We start from the raw sequence: 23477 nt of genomic DNA, 5'->3' as shown, positions 1-23477 counted from the left end.
TTAAAACTGTGATCAATAATCACCACTATTTATTAAGACAATCTCACTGATTTTAATAAGAGTACGCTTAGTGGGTCATGGAGAGCATCCCAAGTCTTGAAGTCAAAAGTCTACAAAACATTTTCCACATGAGATCTGACTCTTGTAATTCCTTAGACAGTTATATGTGTCAAACAGAACCACTGATTTATGTACTAAAGTCACACAGTCGAAAAAAACACATGCTAATAAAAAGAGAGTTACAAGAACAGAAGTGCTACATTATGTAGTTACAAGATTCCTGGACACTCAAGCAAGTTTTACTGCCAAATGGCAGAACATCACACACATAAGGAAAGCCCTCCCCCCACTCTGCACCATATTTTCTTACATTTGCTTACTGAAACACAGACATTTATAACACAAGAACAAAACAGTTCTGGACAAACTAAAACTGGTGTATTTCTGATAGCTGGCAGAGTGACCGTAGAAGAGAAATCAAGAATAGATGAAAAGCGCATTAATTTCCAGTATTTTATAGACCAAAAAGTGGTTATTTTTAAAAAAATATATAAACATCAACACACAAGAATGGAAAACCAAAAATTTCTTGTATGTTAAGAATTTCAAAGAGTTCTGGACAGGAATTTTAGATGTTCTGTTTGGAAAAAAAGCTACGACTGCAAAAAGAATTAACTTCACCCGTCTGAAACTTTATATTACCACATTCGTAAAAGAGTTATAAAGCCCTTTGAATTTAATAGCCAACCATGCCATAATCTAAAATGAGCAGACAAATACAATCTGTGGTAGGGAATGATTCAAGATAAGCTGTTGTGCCTCTGAAAAACTTCTCGTTCCCGTGGTCCTTCAGAAAGCATGGTTAGGATCAGACTGTGGTTCAAGTTTAGACTTGGCCGAGCTAGTTCCACCCATCTCATCCTGTAAAAAGAAGACTGCATTTCTACTGATGGTAACCGTTCCACATATTTAACAAAACACACACACACACACAAAGCCCACCCTACAGTAACAACTACTTGCATCCCTACCACCCAGGCATGAACCTGCAATGAAACCACACCACAATTGCACTCTCCTGGGGGTCCACTGAAGCTTCTCTATAATCTCCAGAAGATCACAATCAAACCTCTCCCTACTGGTCTATTTCAATCAAACCCAGCACTAATTTTAGGAAGCACCAGGCCAGAGGACACAAACGGCATGGGCAAGAGCTGTGCTGAACTGAGGCCTAAAATAACATTTCCATGGGCAAATAGGTTGTTTCCTCCCAACCAACCCATTTCCCATCTTCCTCTTCAAATGTCTATTTTAAGACAGACTAAATAAGGCTGACGGAAAAGAGAGAGTCGTTCTAAACTCTACGAGCTACTATTTTTCAACCGGGGCCTTGGTTCTGAGCCACGTATGGCCAGGCGGCTCTCTGCGACTGTTTCTATTAAGCCTATCCAGTGACCAGCAAAGGAACTGCCAAAGGATAAACTGGCAGCTCAGCTAGTTTATTTCATTAGGTGGTTTGTCAGCTGTAAAGGGAGCACACAATGGGTGCAGGTAGGAAGAACATGCCTCACGAAGAAAAGCCCTGTTTTTGAAGGTAAATGTCTTGCAAAGCAGTTTGTAATTTCTAGGCTGCATTTTTCAGAAGTGAGAAGACAGCAAAGGTCAGTGCCAGCAGGTATTGCATACTAAGCAAACTGCACGGAAAGGGGAGAAACATTTCCGCTGTGATACAAAATATTTTGTTAAATGCAAATGTCTTGCCAAGTCTTCAAACTAAAACCTGGCTGAACAGTAAGAGAGGGGTCCATAGCTGAGCTCTAGATTATTCAGCGTTTAACTGCAGGGGAAACTGGTTACGTTTATAAAGAGAGCGGAACAAGAGATGTGCCATTCATACCAGCTTTGGAATGACAGGCCCTTCAAAGGAAATGTTTGAGGCTCTCGGAAGGAAAAGAGGCACGTACTGGTTATTGGTAAGAAAACAGAAGGGGACTGAGTCCAAGGGGACTATCTGAACCAATCCTTGATCACCAATAACAATCTTAATCAAATGCCAAAAGAGTAATAGCAATTATACATACAATGTAATGCTTTTATCATGGAGGTATTCAGTTATAAACCACCATTCCATAATTATCTTAAGAGTAGAACCAATGCTTCACACAAATAACCAGTTACATAGAAAAGTCCATAGTGATCCAACAATTGTCTTTTTGTATTTTGCAGGCAACAAACCGTCGTGGGCAAGAGATCCCAACTGACGAAAGTAAAGTTCCTGGCGAGTTGGCAACAGGTGCGCCAGCATTCAAGACGTCCTGTTTCGTACTGCTTCTTCACCAGCCTCTTTTGAGCGCAAGTAATAAATCCATAATAAACATCAATCAATTACACAGCATTGGAGTCAATTTCATGCAGAACTGCATGAAATTGACTCCAATGCTTTGTAATTGATTGATGTACGACAGTTTCCGCTTGGCATTTGTGCTATCTCGGTTCAGACTCTTGCGCATTTCCATATCTAATCTGTTCTCTGTATGTGCACTTATTTCTGCATCGGAGGAAATGTCCAAGGCAGCAGCGGGGGGAGGGGGGGTGTCGCTATCAGAATTTTACACTCTGCTAGATTCTGAGCACAGGTGCTCCTGCCTATTGTCTGCGGGAGCTTGAGATGGCAGTCCCTTTGGGTTTTTTTCTTTCCGTTTGTTTCGTTCTGCTGCAAGATGCACTAGCTAAAACCTAGAGGAGTTAGCTGTGTTAGTCTGTAGTTGCAAAATAGTAAAAAGTCCAGTTGCACCTTTAAGACTAACCAACTTTATTGAGGCAGAAGCTTTTGAGAACCACATGCATAAGTGGGTGTCACCAACATATTGATGGCACCCAATACCAATGCCGCAGACAATCTAATTCAAAAGTCTTTTAATCAAATCGCATAGACTAATAGAGAGTCCCACCAGCACTTTTCCCAGAAAAAAAGCCCTGGGAGGAGGTATAGTCCCAAAAGTATGGACTGCCCCACTTCTAGGACCACCAAAGAAGGGAAGAGGGATCAAGACTGCTCAAGGAAGGCTAAAAACATAATTTAAAGTGCACCAACAAGAGCAACTGTGTCCGTCAGCCCACTCAAGATGGCCAACTGGAGCATTTGGCAGCAGAATGAAAACAACGCACATCAGATGTCCCATGACACAACTGTAAGTAGAAAAAGACCTCTGGCTAGGACAGTGAACTGTTCACCTTCTAAGCACCCAGGTCTCAGGGGCCACACTCAAGCCAGCTGCAGCCCTACTTTTACTCTAACCTCTGAGATTATGTTTCTTCTCATCTAACATCTACTTTGCCAGCTGTATAACAGAAGCGCTCTGATTTCTCCAATACTCCTCTTCCTGATGTGAAGAATCACATCCTAATTCAAAAGCCCAGAATGCTAAAGGAGATGTATTGCAGGTGTCCGAATTAAAAAAAGTTTTAGGTGGATAGCTATGTTGGTCTGCAGTAAAACAGTAGGATTTGAGTCCAGTGGCACCTTCGAGAGTAACTGGATTTTCGAGGTATAAGCTTTTGAGAATCAGAGCTCTTCAGAGTTCTGAAGAAGGAAGCGTTGACTCTCGAAAGCTTATATCCTGAACATTTTGTTGGTCTCTAAGGTGCCACTGGTCTCAAATCCTGCTGAATAAAATAAGTTTGCATTGTATTTCTGCTCAATAAATAAATAAATCTGACCCAACAGAAAAATCAGCAGCTGAATGGGTCTTGCAATTTGACTAATTAAAACCAACGACTGCATACAAAATTTCTGAATCTACTCTTTGCGTATTTTTTTCCAAATCTCATCATCTCAGGGACTTCACCACAATCAACTTGCATGATTTGGTATCAGGGTCACTCAGTGGACAGGACTTTCTTCTGTTTTTTCCTCCAGGCAGGCTTCATCTGGCTTCCTCCACTCCCGTTTCCTCAAACTCATCTCAAATTCATGATCTTGTTTCCCCCTTATTTATGCATCTACTTTTAATCTAGTTTCTTTCTCTTCGTTCCAAAAAGAGGGGGGCGGGGGGAAGGAGTTCAGGAGAATACTTTCAACTTGACCAAATAACAGAAGGGGAAATGGTCTTTGCAAAAAAATTTTGAGCGTAATTTGCTGAATGATGCTATCCACTCTTCTTTGTTTATTGCAGCAATTTCATTTGAGGTATTTAGTTAACTCTGATGGAATAACAGAAAACAGTCATAATTCAGACAACAGGATCGAGATTTTGGTTGTTCTGAGGTGGCTCCCTGGTCCTCTTCTCTTCTGCTTCAATTCTCTCCTGGCTCTCTTAGATTGCTCAAGCCCAAGTTTGCCATGTAACCAATGATTGCTGCTAACCATGAAATGTTTCAAACCCACAAAATGGTGATCTGAAGTAGATTTGCAAAGTGAAGTTGGAGACAAGTCCTAGCAAGCAGTATCCATATTTTGCCCAATGAAAAGATGATAGTTTGAGTAAACTGGGAAAAGGGGGAGGGGGAGTAGTGGGCACACGAGATTGCCAAACTTGATGTGGGACACGACATTTGAACTGGGCTGACGTCTGGTATGGGCATGGGAAATCCATACTCCAGGACTCCATCATGAAACTGGCCCTGTGGCACGAGACGGGTTACTCCCCTTCAGCTTCTTTTTCTTTTGAGGCAAAGAGTAAGGTGGCACAGGCCGTGTGGATAAGCTGGGGAAGGAAATTCAGGATTTCTTGAAGGCAAAATGATTAGAAGTTAACAGTGTTTTGTGACTTACCTTAGCTTTCCCATCCTGGGCTGACATATACCCCACACACATGCTCTCTGTCGTATGACTCCACAGGAACTCCACTACAGAAGTGAACACAAACAACGCTGAGTGTAAAAGACAGCACAACGATCAGCTCGATTAAAATGTACACTCAATTAGAAGGTGACATACTCGCTTATGCCCCATCACGAGAGGTTCTGCCGACATTAGAAACCTTCCCCCTTCCATGAAAACAAGGCTCCTAGGATGACTATTCCACTCTAAAAAGATACAGGAGCGGGTGGCAAGGAAACCTGGGCATTACGGGTGCTCGATATTTCTGCCTGCAAATGTGTTCGGTATGAAAAGAACTGTTTTCACAGCAGGAGAGGAATTGAAAGACTCCCTGAAAAACTCCCTACCTTCCATCTATTTGTGCACTTTCCCCTCCTGTTCACTCTCGTCCAATCAATTGCTGCCAGGCACCGTTTAAACAGAAGGAACTGCACAGTGATCCTTCCCCTTCAGAAGATGGTTTCACCCAAACAGAGGGATCGGCAGGCGGACGTGATGGCATCACGTCTCACGCGATCTGAGAGCAGCTGACCTGAAGGGCTGCCTCTGCCCTTCTGAGCCTCTTTGCCACCCCAGATCCTCCCGGGGATGTTCCTGGGTGAAAACCTCTCTCCCAGCTGACTAGCCGGCCTTATCGCGGGGCCACTCAGTTTCAGTGGTGGGTCCTGTGCTATGGAATGCCCACTCCTAACAAGGGGCAGAGGGTCCCCTACCCTTTACTCCTGGCCTTTATTTAGAAATGCAACCCTGTTCTTTTTAAGAAGGGAGGCTGATCCTTAACTCCACAATGTGGGCATTATCTTGAGGGGACATCAAACAGCTCTCTTTTTCTTGCCTGCTTCTTGGTTTTAATTGTAGGTTGGCCTGTGTGTCAGGAGTAAGCTGCCTCGAACCACTACGGTCAGCTGGAAAGGCAGAACAGAAATATTTTTTAAAAACCTTCCCTCCCCCGCAACTGCTGCAAGTCTTCTTGTTTTATTAAATGATCAAAATACATAAGCAGATGCAGCCCTTCAAGTAAACTTTTAAAGTGGATAGCTGAGTTCAGAATACGAGTTTTCAAACAAAACAAAAAATGTAGAAAGCTGAAAGTAGTTTAACGTTGCCATATAATTAACCATAAGGATGAATTGGGGCTTCTTCCTTCCTACATTATAGTAAATTCATATTTTCTCCCAATGTATTGAATACAGCGAACAGTACCCTGCCCACTCCACTCAGCAAAGTTCGAAGCCTTCCTCAAACTTTAAGGGATTCTTCTTCCAATGGAAGAGCCACTTCAGCTGGAAGAAGGATTCCTAAGCCAGAAATTTCTCCAGCCCAAGACAGGGTAACGCCCAGTGGTTACTCCGGCACATCAGCTGTTCTCATACACGCGTGTGACTCGTAAAAGTGCATGCCAGACTCTGCATGCTAGACAGAAAAGCCAGGCCACGGAAAATAACATCAGCCCGAGCTGAAAGGCAGGTACAGATATATACTTCCACACATTTCTGAAAAGTTATACTGCAAGGAAATGGTTCTACAGAAAAAGGAAATAATATTACCGGTGATCACAGAGAATATTTATATATTTATATTTCAGACTCTAGATACCAACCTGATTAGCAAACTTGTTAAGCAAAACTGAGCTACGTTGTTTGCCTGGGGCGGGGGGGGAGGGGGCGGAGAATCCGAGAACTCCATACTGAATTATTAAGCATATACCTCATGTTAGTAATATACCAGGGCTTTTTTTCAGGGAAAAGGGGTGGTGGAACTCTCAAGAGGGAAATGAGGGAGAAACACACGGGCCCCCTTATGAAAGGCCCATTTCCTCCAGGGGAACTGATCTCTGTCTGGAGATTGGGGGGCAGGCCCACCGGACACGAGTGGTGCCGGAACTCCGTTCCACTGTGTTCCCGCTGAAAAAAAAGCCCAGAATATACCATCAGAATAAAAGCTTGGTGCTTAAGAAACTACTAGCGGTGCCATCCTCAGCAGAGTTCCACTCTAGAAGGGCGTAGCGCTTTTATTTCGATGCACTATAAATTACCTCTGGGGATAGGTCAAATGAGGGGGCCGATTGCCAAAGTCTTGTCAGCAAAGCATCTTAGTTACAGTATGCTGTGATGTAGGATTAGGATTTTCCCATTTTAGAAGGAAATGTTCCCATGGCCAGAGGGAGCCACACATTATGGTGATGGCAGCAGAAGAACCTCACTGTGGCCATAAACACCTGCAAATTCCCACTGTACAGAGTCATTCCAACTGAACAACTGGACGTTGAAGGTTTTCTGTTTGGAGACACAGTAAGGTACGTTCAGTCTGTCGTAGCAAATTTGTCACTGGATATGCACAATGAATACATAATTTGCCTTCTGGTTGGGTTCCACAGTTATCCATCACACGTGAAAGCCAACTAGAGGGAGAGGGAGAGGTAGGAATATCTAGGCGACTCTTTCAGGAAAGCCAAATGAGACTCAAAGCAGGCGGTCAGTGGGGTCTTGGCTACCTACAATCCCATTCTCCACCTGTCTTTCTGAGGTGCTCTAAAATTCTAGTGACAGGTATCAAATTAAGCCAAATTCAGCTACCTAAAAGGTTTTGTATGTTACTATTAATCGATATTAAAATGAAAGGCAATGGTAAATTACCAAAACTCTGATGTAGTTAATATATCCTGCTAAAACCAGAAGTCAACTAACTCTTTTCCACGTTCCCTTTATTTAGAGCTTGCATCACATTCTTACCTAGCAGGGACTGCTTATCCTGGGAAGAGCTGGGCTCTGCAGAACACGGACAAGATCTCAGAACGATCACTCCTCCAAGGACACCGTCCTCATTCGCTAGGAAAGGTGAACCTGAGTAGAAACAGGGTGAACAAAAATTAGTTTACAAACGGCTTTACAGTCTTCTGCGATCTTCTTCTGAACTAGATAAGGGTTCACAAAAGAAAAATTACAATGTGAACCCATTACATAGACATCATTTCACCAAAAGACAGCTATAGTATGATAGTTACCAAGAGACAAACCTGATAGCTATAATAGACACAGATCTCCAAAGATGAATACCAGCCCAAGTGAATCGTCTGAAGGCACAGGAGGAGGCAGCAACCTTGCTGAAGCAAAGCAGATTTGGGCCCTGGTCTGTGCTCGGACTGGTAAACCCCCTGGGACCTGCTATGTATGCCGCCTCAGGTCTCAAGGAAGGAAGGCAGGAAACACATGAAATCAATCGATCAACCAAGCTAACAAAGTGGTATTAAAACGGAAGATGATGTATGCATCATTGTGCAGCACAGAATTAGAAGTGCACACACACACACGCAGATGAAAGAGAGCAATTGAAAGATTGTTGCTTTATTTCTAACACAGATGACTGCAGTACCTTTTTGAAAGGTATTCCTAAGAGTGGATTCTGTACCCTCACTGGAAAGGTTTTTTTAAAAAAATCTTTCCTAACAAATTTTAACATACACTTGGGCAGCACATCTGCTGTCTGTGCTAGCCCCCTGGTCTGCTGCCCAAATGGTTGATTCAGGTCCACCACTTTGCTATTACAGAAACAATTTCTGTTTGGAGAGGATCACGGGGTCTTTCTTGAGCAGATGACATAACCTTCCACCGTGGGCGACCTGCGTACAGACCCAGCCACCCCTCTCCTGGAGCACGTAATGCAGGTTACCGCATCACACTGCATGTTCCTCTATACTCTTCAAGGTATAGGAAATGGGGAGAAAAGGGATCCAATTTAAGCAGGACAGGATCCCTTCTCATTTATCTGTAAAGAACGGATCATGTGCTAAGAATGAATTTATATGCAGAGAACGGATCGTGCGCTTCAACCCTTTTGAAGGTGTTTTGAAATGTTCCTCTTGAATTTTCAAAATAATAATAATAATAATAATAATAATAATAATAATATCCCATGGACATTTTAAAAGAGCAAGTCATAAAGTGTTCCGCCTCCTAGTTAGTGGTACTACCCACTACCGAAGAAGGCTGACAAAAGCCATTTCTCTTTGTCTATCTTTTCTGTTGCACTGAGGTTTCTTAAAAACACTGCCATAATAAGGAGCTGAAAATAGTTCTCTGTCAATTGCTTCCTCTAAAATTTAAAACATATTTTTTAAAAAGGTGCTACACCAGAAGCTGTAATTATTTTTGAATTAGCCAAATAAAACTTAAGCATTCCTTTTTTGTGTGCCTCAAAATTAATGGCATACGTTTTAAAATGTGGAAAGTATTTTATGGTTTAAATGTGACCTAAACGTCTTAAGCCACAGGATTAAATGTGAACGTAACAAGTTAGCTACGGCCAAGAAGCCTTTGATCGCACATTTGTTACATGTTTATTGCCTCACATATCAAGCAACAATATCGAAAGACAACCGTTTCATTTATTTTACATGAGAAAAATACCTATTTTGGACACTTTAAACCTCAGACCAGAAGATGTATTTTTGCATCCTAAGGGCTCTGAGAATTTTGTAGAAAGGGAGGTTCAAAGCGCTGAATTTTGCTCTCATGCAAACCCTATTAAAGTCCAACAAAACTTCTGTAACAGAAACGCGAGACAGAACCGGCCTGGTCTCTCTATGGACCTATGACTGTAGCCCCTGAGTACACAAACTGTTTAGTTGTGGCAGAAATATCCCACCATCCGCTGGAATCCAGAGCAGCCGGCGTAACACATGCCCCAAGAGGAAAAACCAGGACCTCTCGACAAGGGCTCCTATCCAACGGATGCCATACACGTTGAACTGAAACTGGTGGAGCTTTTAAATTAGTTGTAAGTTGTACCCTAGTTTAAGTGACTAACTTGTCCCTTTGTGGTCAGATCCAAAAAGGTGGATTTCCCCCATTACACTTTATAGTAGAAGCACTATACAAGAAAACTGAGGCTGAATCTAAGCATATTGGATTAATTCATGGACTTGCCGCTCTTGCAGAAGCACAAAACCAGCTGAGGAATCCCCCAACTACAGCACTCTGAAACAACTTCTGCAAGATGGTTGTTGTGGGTTTTCCGGGCTGTACTGCCGTGGTCTTGGCATTGTAGTTCCTGATGTTTCGCCAGCAGCTGTGACTGGCATCTTCAGAGGTGCAGCACCAAAAGACCGAGATCTCTCAGTGTCACAGTTTCCGGCCGTGAAAGCCTTCGACAATACAACTTCTGCAAGTTTTTGTACAAACATCTGTTGACCAGTATTGTTGGCTATTTTCTTCTGTTCACAGTTCTTTTAACCTAGTCCCATCACGTCTCAAGATGCTACATCACAAATAAAAGCAGGTCTAAAATACTATCATTGGGGTGGTGGGGCAGGAGGCCCTTTGGCTGGTAAAAGAGTCTCCCGTAAGAGAAGTTGGCTCTTTGCGCTGGGGTGAAGCGGCTGTTAGGGGAATGGAACTGCAGGATCCAAACCAATGTTTCCAGCTATCTTTACAAAAGAGAGGAAGCTCTTTAATAATAATGTTCATTTTTTCTTGATTAATTGACCACAAAGCTGCTACAAAAAGCTGTTTAATTGTAACTAAAGATATGGAGGTTATGAAACAGTAATCTCAGGGATACAACTATTTGACAAAACCAAGAGTTAACCACCACACAAAGGACTATCTACAAATCTACAGTTTGTGTTACTTTTAGGAAAGCCACTTCCACAAAACAATGTTTAATTCTCAAGGACCTTTTCCCAAGCACAAGCCCAAGTAGTAAGGGGGGGGGGGCTGAAGCTACAGCAGCTAATGAAAAACATGGAAGATCAAAAAACAAGCCGCACTCCTGGCTGAATTCCTCTGGATGGAGTGTGTGTGTGTGTGTGTGTGTGTGTGTGTGTGTGCAAGATACTTCTGTGATCACTGGGACCCAAGGAATCTTTTTAGAAAGGCACTAACGGAAACATTAAGGGAAGTTTGCTCAACCATGTAGGAAATTGGCACTATTGTGCAGCTCACCAAATACTCTCATTTCCTATGTTTTCAAGGGTTTCCGGGGTCCCAAGAACCAGCTAAGCCATGCTCCTTCACCCAAAGTTATACAGGTAGGATGGGACAGGCTCTGGTCACTTTAAAGGGGGCTACAGAAGCCAACTGATTTGCTCAATTTTTCCATGTACATGCTTCACACGTTAATTTTTTTGAAGGTTTTTAATTTATCCAAAGAGGATGTTAGCTTTATCCAAAAGAAAGTCACATTTCTTCAGAAAGGAGTTTTGAAAATTAAATGGAAGAGGACATGTACCTTGGTAACAATAACAAAAATGAACAATTCTGGCATGAAGCTGGTCTGAGTCGCTACAAGAGAGTCGAGCAGAACCATCGGGTTTCTACCTCCCTACCATCATGTTATTCAACCTCTACGTAAAACCTTCAGGAGAACTCATTCGCAGCTATGGAGATGGATGTCATCAATATGCAGGTGACACTCAGCTCTATTATCTCGCTATCCAGGTCCCCACGGGATGCAGCAGAAATCTCAGATCGCTGCCTGACAGCCGCGGTGAAATGGCTGAAAAATAACCAATTGAAATTGAACCCAGATTTTTAGTATTAATTGTGAAAACAGAATGTAGTGTAGCCATGACATCGGGAAAAAATTCAAGGCAAAAAAGGATACCATGTAGAAAATGAACAACAGTTCTTGACACTCCATTTTTCAATTTCTCTGTTTTACTAGCAGTATTTTGAGACACTGAAGTGTGAAACAAATATTTTTAATACATTTTGTAAATTGTCAAGTGCATATGAACTGGCTCATAAATTCCTCAAGAGTTAACAGCCTTTTAAGTCCATGGGCTTAGAAGGGCATAACTCTGTTTAGGACTGCACTATAATACACGTATCTTGTGCGGCAAACTTTACCATATTCTCATGTAATGTTTTAAGCGTGCGTGCTGCAGTACTGGAGAAATCAAACTACTTTAAAAAATAAAATCATAACAAAGGAAATGTCTCATTTTCTGACGTACGTTTCGAAGCTAAGAAGGTGGGAAATTTGTAAGGGCAAAATGTGCCTTTGCTTCCTCTACAATTTTCACCATGATAGTTAATATAACTGAAACGACAAGCCACCATACAAGCTTAAAAAGAGGAGGCCTGCCTCTTCAATGCTGCCATTACAAAAACTTTCACGGAACATTTGGCTATAATGCTCAACTCTCAAGTTTCACACTACAACTATAGCCTGCCTGGGTGGGAGGAAAACATGAGAGAGGAAATGAACTCAAACAGCATGACAGCAGCATTAAAAACATAAACCTGGGCCCAAACACTTAACTGGCTATCAGCCACGAGGCCAAAGGTGCTTTGGGCTTGCATCTCTTAAAAAAAGAAACCCCCCTTCTCTGAACACAACATTGCAAAAAGTTTTGATCCATAGTCTGGATGGGACCATTTGGTGCCCCCCACCTATTTTTTTAAACCCAACAAAGCACCGATGGAAAGGGCGTGACATTTCCCTGCACCAAACTCCACACCACGTACTCCCTTTGGACCTGGGGGGCTTTATCTCAGGTGTCAGGGGACTCTGGCGGACAAGACATGTAGGTCAGGCGCTGCGGTGGCGGGGGCAGGGGGGGTGCTGATGGACAAGGAAGCAGGGCCCCCCTTCCCTTCCTTGATCTGTCCAAAGGTTCAGCAACAATCCTTCTGGGTGTCAAAAGGGACTGGGGGGAGAGGACATAGGCAGGATGCATATTGCACTGGCACTTTGTTGGATACAAGCCAGGTTCTTTTGGTGACCTTAACAGCTTTTATTCAGAGGAGGAGGAACTGGGGGGAAAAAAGGAATTATTAAAAAGCAAAGACAAAGGTAGCTGGCGTCCTGAAAAGTGCTTTTTCAGGTTCTCACCCGTCCAGCTGTGCCCGTCTAAAACACTCCGGTTCACAGGGAATGTGTCAGGATCACAATCACCCTTATCTTGCTAAGCCACCCTGGAGAAAAATCCTCCCGTTAGATTCCATGTTCAAGTAAAGCCGTGCAAGTAGTAACTAAAAGGTTCATATTTACTTATTTATTTTTCTCCTTAATGGGCAACCAAACTATTTGATCACATTCTTCCCTCCTCCATTTTATCCTCACAACAAGAACAACAACCCTGTGAGGTAGGTTAGGCTGAGAGTACACTACTGGCCCTAGATCACCGAGTAAGCTTCCATGGCAGCGGGGAGATTCAACCCAGGTTTCCCAGATCCTAGTCAGACACTCCAACGACTACACCATGCTGACTCTCATAGTCAGAAAGAAACGAAATGCTTTTGAACTTCAATCACTTTTAGTAACAGTGAAGGAAAACCAACTTGCACACATTTCTGATGTTAATAGTTCAGACGCAATACAATACCTATAGATAATTAGACTTGGTGGCACGGTTCTAGAAATGTATATTGGTACTGAGGAAACCACTGTTTTTCCACTCAACTCTTTGAAGTCCCACCTGGAAATGCAACAGCCTGATCTAGCAAGGAAGGTTGGCTACAGCCCTGAACAGAGAACTGCAGTATGTATCATGAAGGGGAGGGTGCCTGTCGATTGAAAAACACTCAAAATCCCAACGGGTGCGTGCAAGCCCTTGACGGGGTGTTATGTTGCTCACTGGATCCTAGCCCAAATATTTCAGGTTGATCAAGGCCTGATTAAAGGTTTTGGTAAAAGGCCAGTTCTGAATCTGGAGAGAAGTAATCAGTGGAGGTCCTCCGGGATCAGTTTCATTCACCCTTTTTTTAGTGTACAGAAGGGAGAGGCAGGAGCATGCGCATGAGATCTGTGAAAAAAACAACGAGGGACGGGAGTTTTTTAAAAACATAGAAAAATTATGAAGAAGTCAACTGCATGTCTTCATAAAATAAAACGCTACATGCAGGTATTCCATTCCGATCAAAATGTAAGATTACGTATTTAAGGACCACCAAACATTTTTTAAAAATCAAGCTAGAAACAAGCAATTTAGAAAAATCTTCTGATGCTAGTTGACCCCATGAATTATACCGTGATACAAAAAGGCATGCATGTTAATTACTGTGTCTAAAATTCTTTAGCATATAGTTTCTACCAAAGATAGGAAAGAATTCATACATAGTGGAGACTAAGGATGTGCGATTCGGGTTTCCGATTTGGGTTTTTAACCCAAATTGGGCCCAATTTGTGAAGACTTGGGATTCCCGAATCGGCCCCAGCATTGTTGAGCCAATTTGGGAATCCTGAAGCAAAGCTTTCTGAAGCGATTTGTATCACTTCGGAAAGATACAGGCAAAGTGGCAGCAGCCGGGCTCGCAGCACTTTTCAAGCTGTTTGCATTGCTTTCAAACTTCCCACCCTGCTGCTTTTCCTCCCCAATAGGGGGAGGAATGAGGGTTCCCTCCTCCCCCTCCCACGGAAGAAAACAGCGGCAGGGTGGGAAGTTTGAAAGCCACCCTTTACGCGCTGCTTGGGGTGCTTTCAAACACCCTGCTGCTTTCTTCCCCTGATGAGAGGAGGAGCCTCTTCCCCCTCCCATCAGGTGAAGCAAGCGGCACATCGTTTGAAAATGAAAGCCACCTTTTCATGACGCTTACAAGTGGCACAAAAAGGGTTGCTTTCAAACGCTTCACTGCTCTCTTCACCTGATGCAAGGGGGAGCCTCCCCCCCGCCCTGGATCGGGTGAAGAAAACAGCAGAATGTTTGAAAACACTTTTCCTGCCACTTGCACGCAGCAAGAAAAGCATTGCTTTGAGCTTCATTGTGCTCCGAATCTTTATGGAGCATACCGAAGCGATTCAAACACTGGAATCTCTAAGCAGACTGCCGCTTTGTGATTCGGGTTATTCCTAATTGTTTTCCCAAATATTTTTTGGAGGCACTCCCCTAGTGGATATTTTTCGAGTGCGCACTCCTAGTGAAGACACCTCTAGCATCTGAATTCTATTTCTTTTCAGAACTTTCTAGAAACCAGTACCATTTCACATAACTCCACTCATATGGGATGCAGGGTCTTTCAATATGAAACTACGGATAAAAGGTGATTAAGAGAAGTGGCCTTCCATCGAGGGCTGCCAAGCCCCCAGTGGGGAATCCTGTGTCCCTGTCTCACATTTCTTTGCTGCCACTCTGAGCAATGGCGGGAGAAATATAAACACAAAATGACCCTTGGCCTGAAGGTGTGAAATCACTACCAGGGAAAAGTGACGTCATGACATCGACAGTGTCCCCCCCCCCCCGTCCTCTCCATCTGCTGGTTGCCAAGCTATTCCTGGAAACCCTACTCCTATTCCCAAAAAACTGCTCCTAACACTTGGGGAGGGTTTTATCAATGGGAGACTGAAGTCCAAAGAACACCTGAGAAGTTCTATGGGGTTGTTGAACTCGTAAATGAGCCCTCTGGATGAAAGGACAAATTTAACAGATTAATAGAACTAGTAAACCAGATAAACGTTTAAGTTTATCCTGATCAGTTTCATTCATTATATATATGAAACAAAAATAGTGAATCCTCACATTTTGATTATATGTATCAGTTGATGTATACATTAAGTTACTATCAATTCACTGTGCTGTTTGACTCATTCATATGTACAGCTAAGAACTGGTTAAAAATACACGACATAAAGGGTTGGGTCCCTAAATAGGTTTGTGGGTGCAAAGACTTCCATGCATGGAGCGTGATTTGAATCTCCTCCCCACCCGGAGCAGCCCAAAATGCCCTCTAAAAACCGGTTCTTGGAGGAGAGGGGCCTCCTACGAATAGGGGCGGCGGGGTAGGGGAGGGGAATCACACTCCCATTCGTAGAAATCCTTGTACCTTTGGAAACATTCATCTAGATCCAACTCACACTTTGGGGCTTTTTGTGGTATTCTCTTTCATACACACCACATCACACACTGTTCAAGTAACAACAGCTTGAACTTCCCATTATATTTACAAAGTATCAAAAGGTCAACCTATTTCACTATTAATAAACTAAATGGTTACAAGTTTTAATATGTGTTCTTCTCAGCCTCCATGATACACTTAAAACCATGGAAGACTTCTCATATGAAAATATTTGCGTTACATTCTAGCTCCCTGTCCCCATTCACATAAAAGGCAGTCTGGAACAGTACAGTCCCTAAGGAAAAACATCTAAGAAAATTCAGATGGATCAATAATTTAATTTCCATTAATAAACTGTATAAACAAATGCTTTATTTAAAGAAGAAAATTTGTTGGCTAAGCGTTATCTATCATCACACACACAGAAGTATCCACACAAGAAGTCTTTTATGCCACAGAAATATTTAGTTGAACAATGCACTGTTTTGATGCCATATGCTCAAGGCAGGCAGAGGATCCTGCCAATAATTCTTCACTGCCAATTATATCGTTAAGTCTATTAATCAGATTCTAAGGTTCAAAAAAATAGCTTTTAAATCCATTGCACTGGGATTTGTCCAAGGCCTTTGGCTCATTCCCTCGCATGGCAACAAGCAGCCGAAGAGAGCAAACAAGCCCGTTTGTACATTTCCAGATCGACTTACCAGTATATCGGGGGGGGGGGGGGGGTTGGCTGGCAAGGCCTCTGCTCAAAGGCTTTTCCTTTCCATTTTAATGATGTGAATGCATGTGTAAGTGGATTCTAGGTCATAACTAAATACACAGTGTACTTTTTGCTGTGCTTTTATAGGACTCTAAAGTTCCATAATCAAAGACTTCGAACTGGCTAATGAGTTTCATGAAGAAAATGAGGAAAGAATTTCCATTCTGTTTTAAAAATTCAAATTCAGTTACACACTCAAGATAACGTTGGAAAGGATACCTTGTTCTACAAATATATTTCAATACATTCAAAGTTCTAGATTTGGAATTTTTTAAAAAAGACATTTTGTACTCATAGAATCACGGAATCGAAGAGTTGGAAGGGGTCTTACAGACCAACCCCTTGCCCAATGCACGAACAGCTTAAAGCATCCCTGACAAATATTCGCCCAGTCGCTCCTTGAAGGCTGCCAATGAGGGGGAACCCACCACACCCCTAGGCAGCTAATTCCATGCTGAATTACTCTTAACATGAAGTTTTTCCTAATGTCTTCTGTAGTTTAAAGCCATTATTTCGAGTCTTATCCTCTGTTGCCAATAGGAACAGCTCCCTCTAATGACAGCCTTTTAAATATTTAAGAGAGCAATCATGTCTCTTCTCAACCTCCTCTTCTCCAAATTGAATATTCCCAGGTCCCTCCGTCTTTCCTCGCAGGGCTTGGTCTCCAGGCCCCTGATCGTCCTGGTTGCTCTCCTCTGCACTTGTTCCAATTTGTCCACAACCTTTTTGAAGTGAAGCTTCCTGAAATGCACTCAATACTCCAGGTGGGACCTGACCAATGCAGTATATAGTAGGTCAATGACATCCTGTGACTTGGGTGTTATGCCTTTGTTATACCCCCAAGATTGTGTTCACCTTTTTTGTTGCTGCATCACACCGAGTGCTCATATTTAGCTTCCTATCTACACATATTCCAAGATCATGTTCACACACACGGCTACCCAGAAGTGCATCCTTCATTCAGTATGCGTGCTTTGCATTTTTTTTTTACCCAGGTAGAAAACATGGCACTTACCCATGTTAAATCGCATCTTATTCAAATCAGCCTACTTTCCCAGTGTGTTTAGATCTCGTTGAATATTATCCCCATCTTCAAGGGTGTTAGCTACTCCTCCCAGTTTTCTGTCATCTGCAAATTTAATGAGTAATCCCTTAAACACTCTCATTCACATCATTTATAAAAATATTGAAAAGCACTGGGCATAGGACCGAGCCCTTTGGCACTCCACTGGACACCTCCCTCCAATCAGACGTGATGTTATTGACAATTACTCTTTGGGTGAGGTTATCTAGCCAGTTCCCTATCCATCTGACCATCCCATAGTCCAGTCCACAGTCCACCAGTTTATCCATCAGAACATCATGAGGAACCATGTCAAAAGCTTTACTGAAATCCAGATAAACTACATCAGCAGCATTACCACGATCCAGTAAGCTTGTCACTCAATCGTAGAACAAGATGAGGTTGGTCTGGCAAGAAATGTTGGGGACAAATCCATGCTGACTTCCCTGTATCATCATATTGTCCATCAGATGCTTGCAGTTCAACACCTTTAATATCTGTTCCAGTATCTTCCCTGAGACAGAGGTCAGGGTGACTGGCATGTATTTCCCAGGATCATCCTTTTTTCCTTTCTTGAAGACTGGGATGGCATTTGCCCTCCCCCAGTCTTCAAGCATATCACGTGTCCTCCACCACCGCCGCAGTGGTGGTGGAGGAGGTGCGGGCAGTTGAGGCGCCAGCTCCGGCCTTCCCCATTGCTAAGTGGGGGGAGGGGGGGGGGCTGGGAGACGGCTTCCCCCACCTTCAGTATGTTCCGAATATTTACAGAGCATACTGAGGCTATTTCAATTCCCGAAGCCGAAGGGGCTTGCTGCTTCAGCTTTCGGGTTTTCACGGATCATTTTCCTGCTTCGGGTAAACCGAAGCATGAAAACCAAATGTTTACCCCCGTGCACACCCCTAGTCCTTACCCCAAAATTTATTTCCTCTTTTGTACTTTAACAGAAAGTGGGATGGAGAAAAGACTGGGAGAGAGCTGTGCTGCTCACTCCTGTCAGGAGTGCAGTAAAGGCTAATGAAAAGAGCTGTGAATACGACAGACTTAGAGGGAAGAGGGCAAGGTTGGGGAACTGAATGTTCTGAGGTTAACTATTAGAGGCCAAAGTCCTTGCTTTTTGCTTCATGCATTTGGCACAGTCCCCTATCTAAGAGAATGGGAAACTATATAATTTGAAGAGCAAGATTTCCAGCAGCACCTTAAAGAAAAACAAGATATCTAGAGTATAATCCTGCAACAGCCAGATTCTCAAATGTTTATACTAGGGGTCCCCAGGTACCATGACACCTGCCAACGTCTTTCTTGGCACTTGTCAAGCATTTTTGGAAAGTGGGTGGGGCCAGGCTTTTGCCAAAAGCATTTTGATTAGCTCCTGAAGACCTAATTGGCTATGCAGCTGCCAGAACAGTGTTTTGATTCTCTCACACCCTCTTTTCCAGTGTAATTTTAAATAACCCCTCTTCTCTCTTGTACTTTGGCTTCCTGTGCATGGCTCCACCTCCTGCAACAGCCATTTTATGGTTCTGCCCCCCACTCTGTGTCAGAATCCCAAAAATGCCCACAGGCTCAAACAGCTTGGGGAATTCTGGAAAACTTGTTGGTCTTTAAGGTGCTACTGGATTCGAATCTTGTTCTTCTACTAAAGACCAGCATGGCTACCCACCTGAAAGTATATTATTTGAAGGTTCCTATGACAGTAACATCCCAACATCCCAATTTCACTTGCAAAAGTGCATAATGCTTCACGAACAGTGGCCTGTAAGACTAGGAAGCACTGCAACATACACTGATAATTAGCATGCCTTTTCTCTCCACCAGTTATGCTCCGGTGGGTGAGAGTTAAGGTGGCTCTGCTGTTACAGAGAGCCTATGGCTCAGTAGCAGAATATCTGCATCACAGGGAGAAGGTCCCGGGTTCAATTCCCAGCATTTGCAGCTGAAAGGATGAGGTAGCAGATGATAAGAAAGAATTTGACCTAAAATTGAGTAGGTTTGCTACAGTCAGCTCCTCAGGATCACTTGCCATACCCCTGCAGCTGAAGCTGTTGCTGTTGTAGTGATTCTGTCTGTGGTTCTGTCACTGGGGTGGGAAACTAAGAACGGCAAGTGGTTGTTGATTCCTGCTGTAATCTCTCCCTAGCCTGGGAACCTGCCTGGCCTTGGGAAGTCTATGAGTCCCACAGCATGTTTTCCTGCTTGCAGAGTTGAGGACTGTTAGAAGGATGGGGGGGAAGCAGGAGGAATCATGGGGAACCTTTCTGCTTTAGGCTTGTCTGTAGCCGCCAGTCCTAGCAAGGATGGGCTCAGTCCTAGCAAGGACTCTGTTGAACCTGTTGGAGGTGGTGGCAGGTTAGGCCTTGGAGCACTCAAGGTTATTGGTCCCCAGCGACTTCAATGTCCACGTTGATGACGCCGCCTCTGCATAGGCTTCGGATCTGGTGTTATCCATAGCAGCACTGAGACGCTCCCAAGTTGTTTCAGTTCCTACACATCAAGCAGGCCACATGCTAGATTTGATCTTTGGGATGGGGATACAGGTGGACCTTGACGCCGTTGAAGCGGTGCTATGGTAGGACCACTTTGTCCTGAAGGCTTGTTTGGGAGCAACACCACCAGCCCCTGCATAGGCAGCAAGCTAATTTATGCTCGTCCACGGATAGTAATGGATCCGATGGGTTTCCAGAATGCTCTGAGGGATCCAATGCCCCCTGGTGGTTCGTTGGATGAGCTGGTGGGAGACTGGTATGACCGTCTCTCTGAAGCCATTGACAAAATTGCCCCCCATCGCCCTCTCCGTTCTCATGTCAGACTGGCTCCCTGGTATACAGAGGAGCTACATCAGATGAAGCAGTAACTGAGACGGCTTGAGCGAGTGTGGCGGCGGAATCGAGGTGAAGAGACAAGATCATCTTATAGAGCGTTTATGAAAGCCTATGAGGTGGCTGTAAAGGCAGCAAAGAAGGTGTCAGGCTATGGATGACAGGATATGGTAGACAGGTCTCTATACCATTGCAACAAGAAATCCAAGCTCTTGGTCAAATGGTTTTATTCAGAAATCCAATCATTTTCATAGATATGTCCATAGAATTACTCAGAGGCAAGAGAGCATCTAAGCAGTACATGCTTCCTTGATAGGAATAGAAACTTGAAGAAAGTACAGCTCTAGGTACTCCATCATTTTCCCCTCCCACTTAGATCTCAGGTTTGCGCGGAAAAGGGTCTGGGAACTTCTTCTGGAGTTTATAGACAGGACAAAAGGCATAAGAGTAAACTGTAACAGTTCAGACAGTGCAAGGTCACTTCTGTAAGCTTCAAAGGCAAGAGATAAGACAGCTGTGTTCTTAGGCTGTTTGAGAAATGAAAGTGATGGTTAAAGCATTTGTAAAATGAAATTAAAGTACAGCATTAGCAATGGTTCACCACCTAGAACAATGACATGGATGTAGGGGTACAGACATGACAGAAGGATTTCTATGCTGCCTCCACAGCGCCTACAAGCTCCTGCCCGGCAAAATTGTTTCAGGTGGTTCAATTCTTGGTCTCCCTTTGTCAGGGAGACCGCGAAATTAATAATTCAGCTATTAGCTGTGAGGCTTTGGGGAGCTTTTTTGCAGATAAAATTTTGTCTCTCTACTGCAACCTGCCAGCCACAGTTGATACAGTAAGGGAACTGGAGGCTCTTTGGCCATCTTCTGGTCCTTATTTAGATCAGTCTGGTATCTCAGGAGGAAGTTGACAGGATCCTGTGGTGGGTGAGGCTGACTACATGCTCCCTAGACCCCTGTCCGTCGTGGCAGGTGAAGGCCAACATGGTTGGTTTAGGAGGTGGAGTACAGTTTTCAAAGTCCATTTGCTTAGCCAACTGAGAGTGTTGTAGTCCATCTAGTAATATTTAATCCTTATGACCAGAGTTTCACCTACAAATGCAAAGCTCTATTTTGCCAATCTTCTTACCAAATCCTTGACAAATTTTAGAGATGTCTGTGTGACAGACCTCTCCAAACCAAGACAGGTGCAGGCAGCAACCATCAGAAAAGAAATTAATTTGTCAAGACATGCTCCATTAACATGAAGTGATTCAAAGAGAAGTTCCCTGCTGCTGAACTCCACAGGACCTGAAGAAAAGCCAAGTTTTGCTCCAACTTCTGGCTCACAACTCAATGAAAAACAAGAGGGCTGGAGAGTGAACCTTCTCTGGTCCCATTAAAGAGCTAGAAGATTCCACATTTGTCATGTAGGTGTGTAAGTTCTAAACACAACTCTGCAAGGCAAGACTGCTACCATCTCTGTGGTTTACAATAGGGATGTGCGCTTCAGGTTTCAGAAACCCAAAGCGCACCCAAATCAACCCCGATTCGGGTTGATCTGTGATTCCCAAATTCGGGAAACCCGAAGCAGAGCTTCCCAAAGCGCTTCAGGTTGCTTCGGGAAGCCCTGTGAAGCCTTTTTCCCTTGATGCAGCAAGAGGAAAAAAGCTTCAGAGAGCTCTTCCCTTCCCACGGCTTTTGCGTGATGGGAGGGGGAAGAGGGGAGTAAAAGAGGCAGGAGACGGAGGGGGAGAAGGAGGTGATCAGGGAAGGGAGACTGGCTGAAAGAAAGAGCCAGTTGCTGCAGCAGCAAACAGCTCTTCCCTTCCCAATTGGGGGATTTGCTGGGAGGACAGTATTTTTTTAAAAAAAATTGTTTCAAGGTGGAACTGTGATTTGAATGTGCTATTAATGCTGTTCCCAGAAATCCAAGAAATGAAATGTTAAAAAATTATTTTTGGTGTGTGATTCTCTGGTGTGATGGTAGAATTTGTTTCAAGGTGGGGGAATGTATGTTGTGATTTGAATGTGCTATTAATGCTGTTCCCAGAAATCTGTCATGTATGCCAGCATACCTGCCGTGACTGCATTCTGCATTTGGTACTGGTCATTGCTGTTTGCCAGAGTTATATGCTGTATTCTGTGTGGATCATCTGAGTGTGTAATATTAATTGCAGGAGGGCCAGTGGGCCTCTCTGTTATCTGTTGGAAATATGTACTTTAGCTTCTTCCAGCAAGTGTCCTTGGAGGAGAGCTGCTAGCAGTGGACATTGTATCTTTTCTCAGAGACTGGGATATTTTGCTTTGTACTTCATGTAGTCTAAACTAATCTGTTCCCGTGCAACCTCTTTGGGAGTTTTGCGCCAGAATGTCAACGGACCTCAAAGGGTGGGAAGTTTCCCTATAATTAGTTTTGCCTTTGTTGAATTGTCACTTCTGCCAATTGCCACCTTCGGGTGAACACCTGTACTGTATGGATTTCAATAAAGCTACTTCAACTGGAACACCTGCATTTTAACTGTGGAGGGCTTGAGGGACCTAACTGCCATGGACTGACATAATCCAAGGAATTTAAAACAAATTTTTTGTGTGTGTGATTCTCTGGTGTGATGTTAGAATTTGTTTCAAGGAGAGAAACTGTATGTTGTGATTTGAATGTGCTATTAATGCTGTTCCCAGAAATCCAACAAATGACATTTTTAAAAATTACTTTTGGTGTGGTTTTGGTTGTTTTTGATTCTCTGATGTGATGGTGGGGGTTGATTTAATCAAGGACTGTACATTGTGATTTAACTGTGATGTGATGTTTTTAATTTATTGCTGTTACCAAGAAATAATTTTAATTGATTTTGTGTGTGTGTGTGTGTGTGAATCTCTGTTGCGATGGTTGGCCCCACAGGGAAGCATGGACAGTGGCTGACAAGCCAGCTCTGGTGGTGCTGGGGAATTTTGGGGAGCTTGTCTTTGGTTTTGTTGGGCTGTTGAGGGGTTTATTGAGGGGTTTCTGCCTGTGGCCATGGATGCCGCATTCCATGTGTTTCTATTGTGGGAGTCTGGATTTTCCCAAAAAAGGAAGTGGGGTGGCTGGGGTGGTGCTCAACCTTCTTTGGGGAACCATTGCATGGCCCCTCGAAGTCCAATCTCCCTGATGCTTGGGTGATCTCCAGAGGGCCGGTCGGAGTAGGTCCCCTGCAAGTTTGGTGCATTTTGCTTGCAAAATGCCACCCCTAGCCTTTAGAACAGCCCACG

At 43.5% G+C, this 23477-nt stretch overlaps 1 protein-coding gene across 2 annotated transcripts in view; it reads right to left on the bottom strand.

Moving 5' to 3' along the window:
• TASP1 (taspase 1) overlaps nucleotides 1-23477 on the bottom strand; it is a 107614-nt gene that overhangs the window by 4690 nt on the left and 79447 nt on the right. The window contains exons 12-13 of one of the 2 annotated variants that reach the window (XM_054987777.1): nucleotides 7555-7665; nucleotides 4775-4848 (exon numbers count right to left, since the gene is read on the bottom strand). In XM_054987777.1, coding sequence (XP_054843752.1) covers nucleotides 4775-4848; nucleotides 7555-7665 — 185 coding nt within the window. Of the gene's footprint in view, nucleotides 1-4774; nucleotides 4849-7554; nucleotides 7666-17375; nucleotides 17490-23477 lie in introns of those variants that run through there. The other variant, XM_054987781.1, reaches the window with a different exon arrangement.

This window comes from Eublepharis macularius, chromosome 1 (assembly GCF_028583425.1).
Source record: "Eublepharis macularius isolate TG4126 chromosome 1, MPM_Emac_v1.0, whole genome shotgun sequence".
Taxonomy (NCBI): domain Eukaryota; kingdom Metazoa; phylum Chordata; class Lepidosauria; order Squamata; family Eublepharidae; genus Eublepharis; species Eublepharis macularius.
Note: the sequence above shows the minus strand (reverse complement) of the source record. Positions and strands in the feature narration are given on the sequence as shown.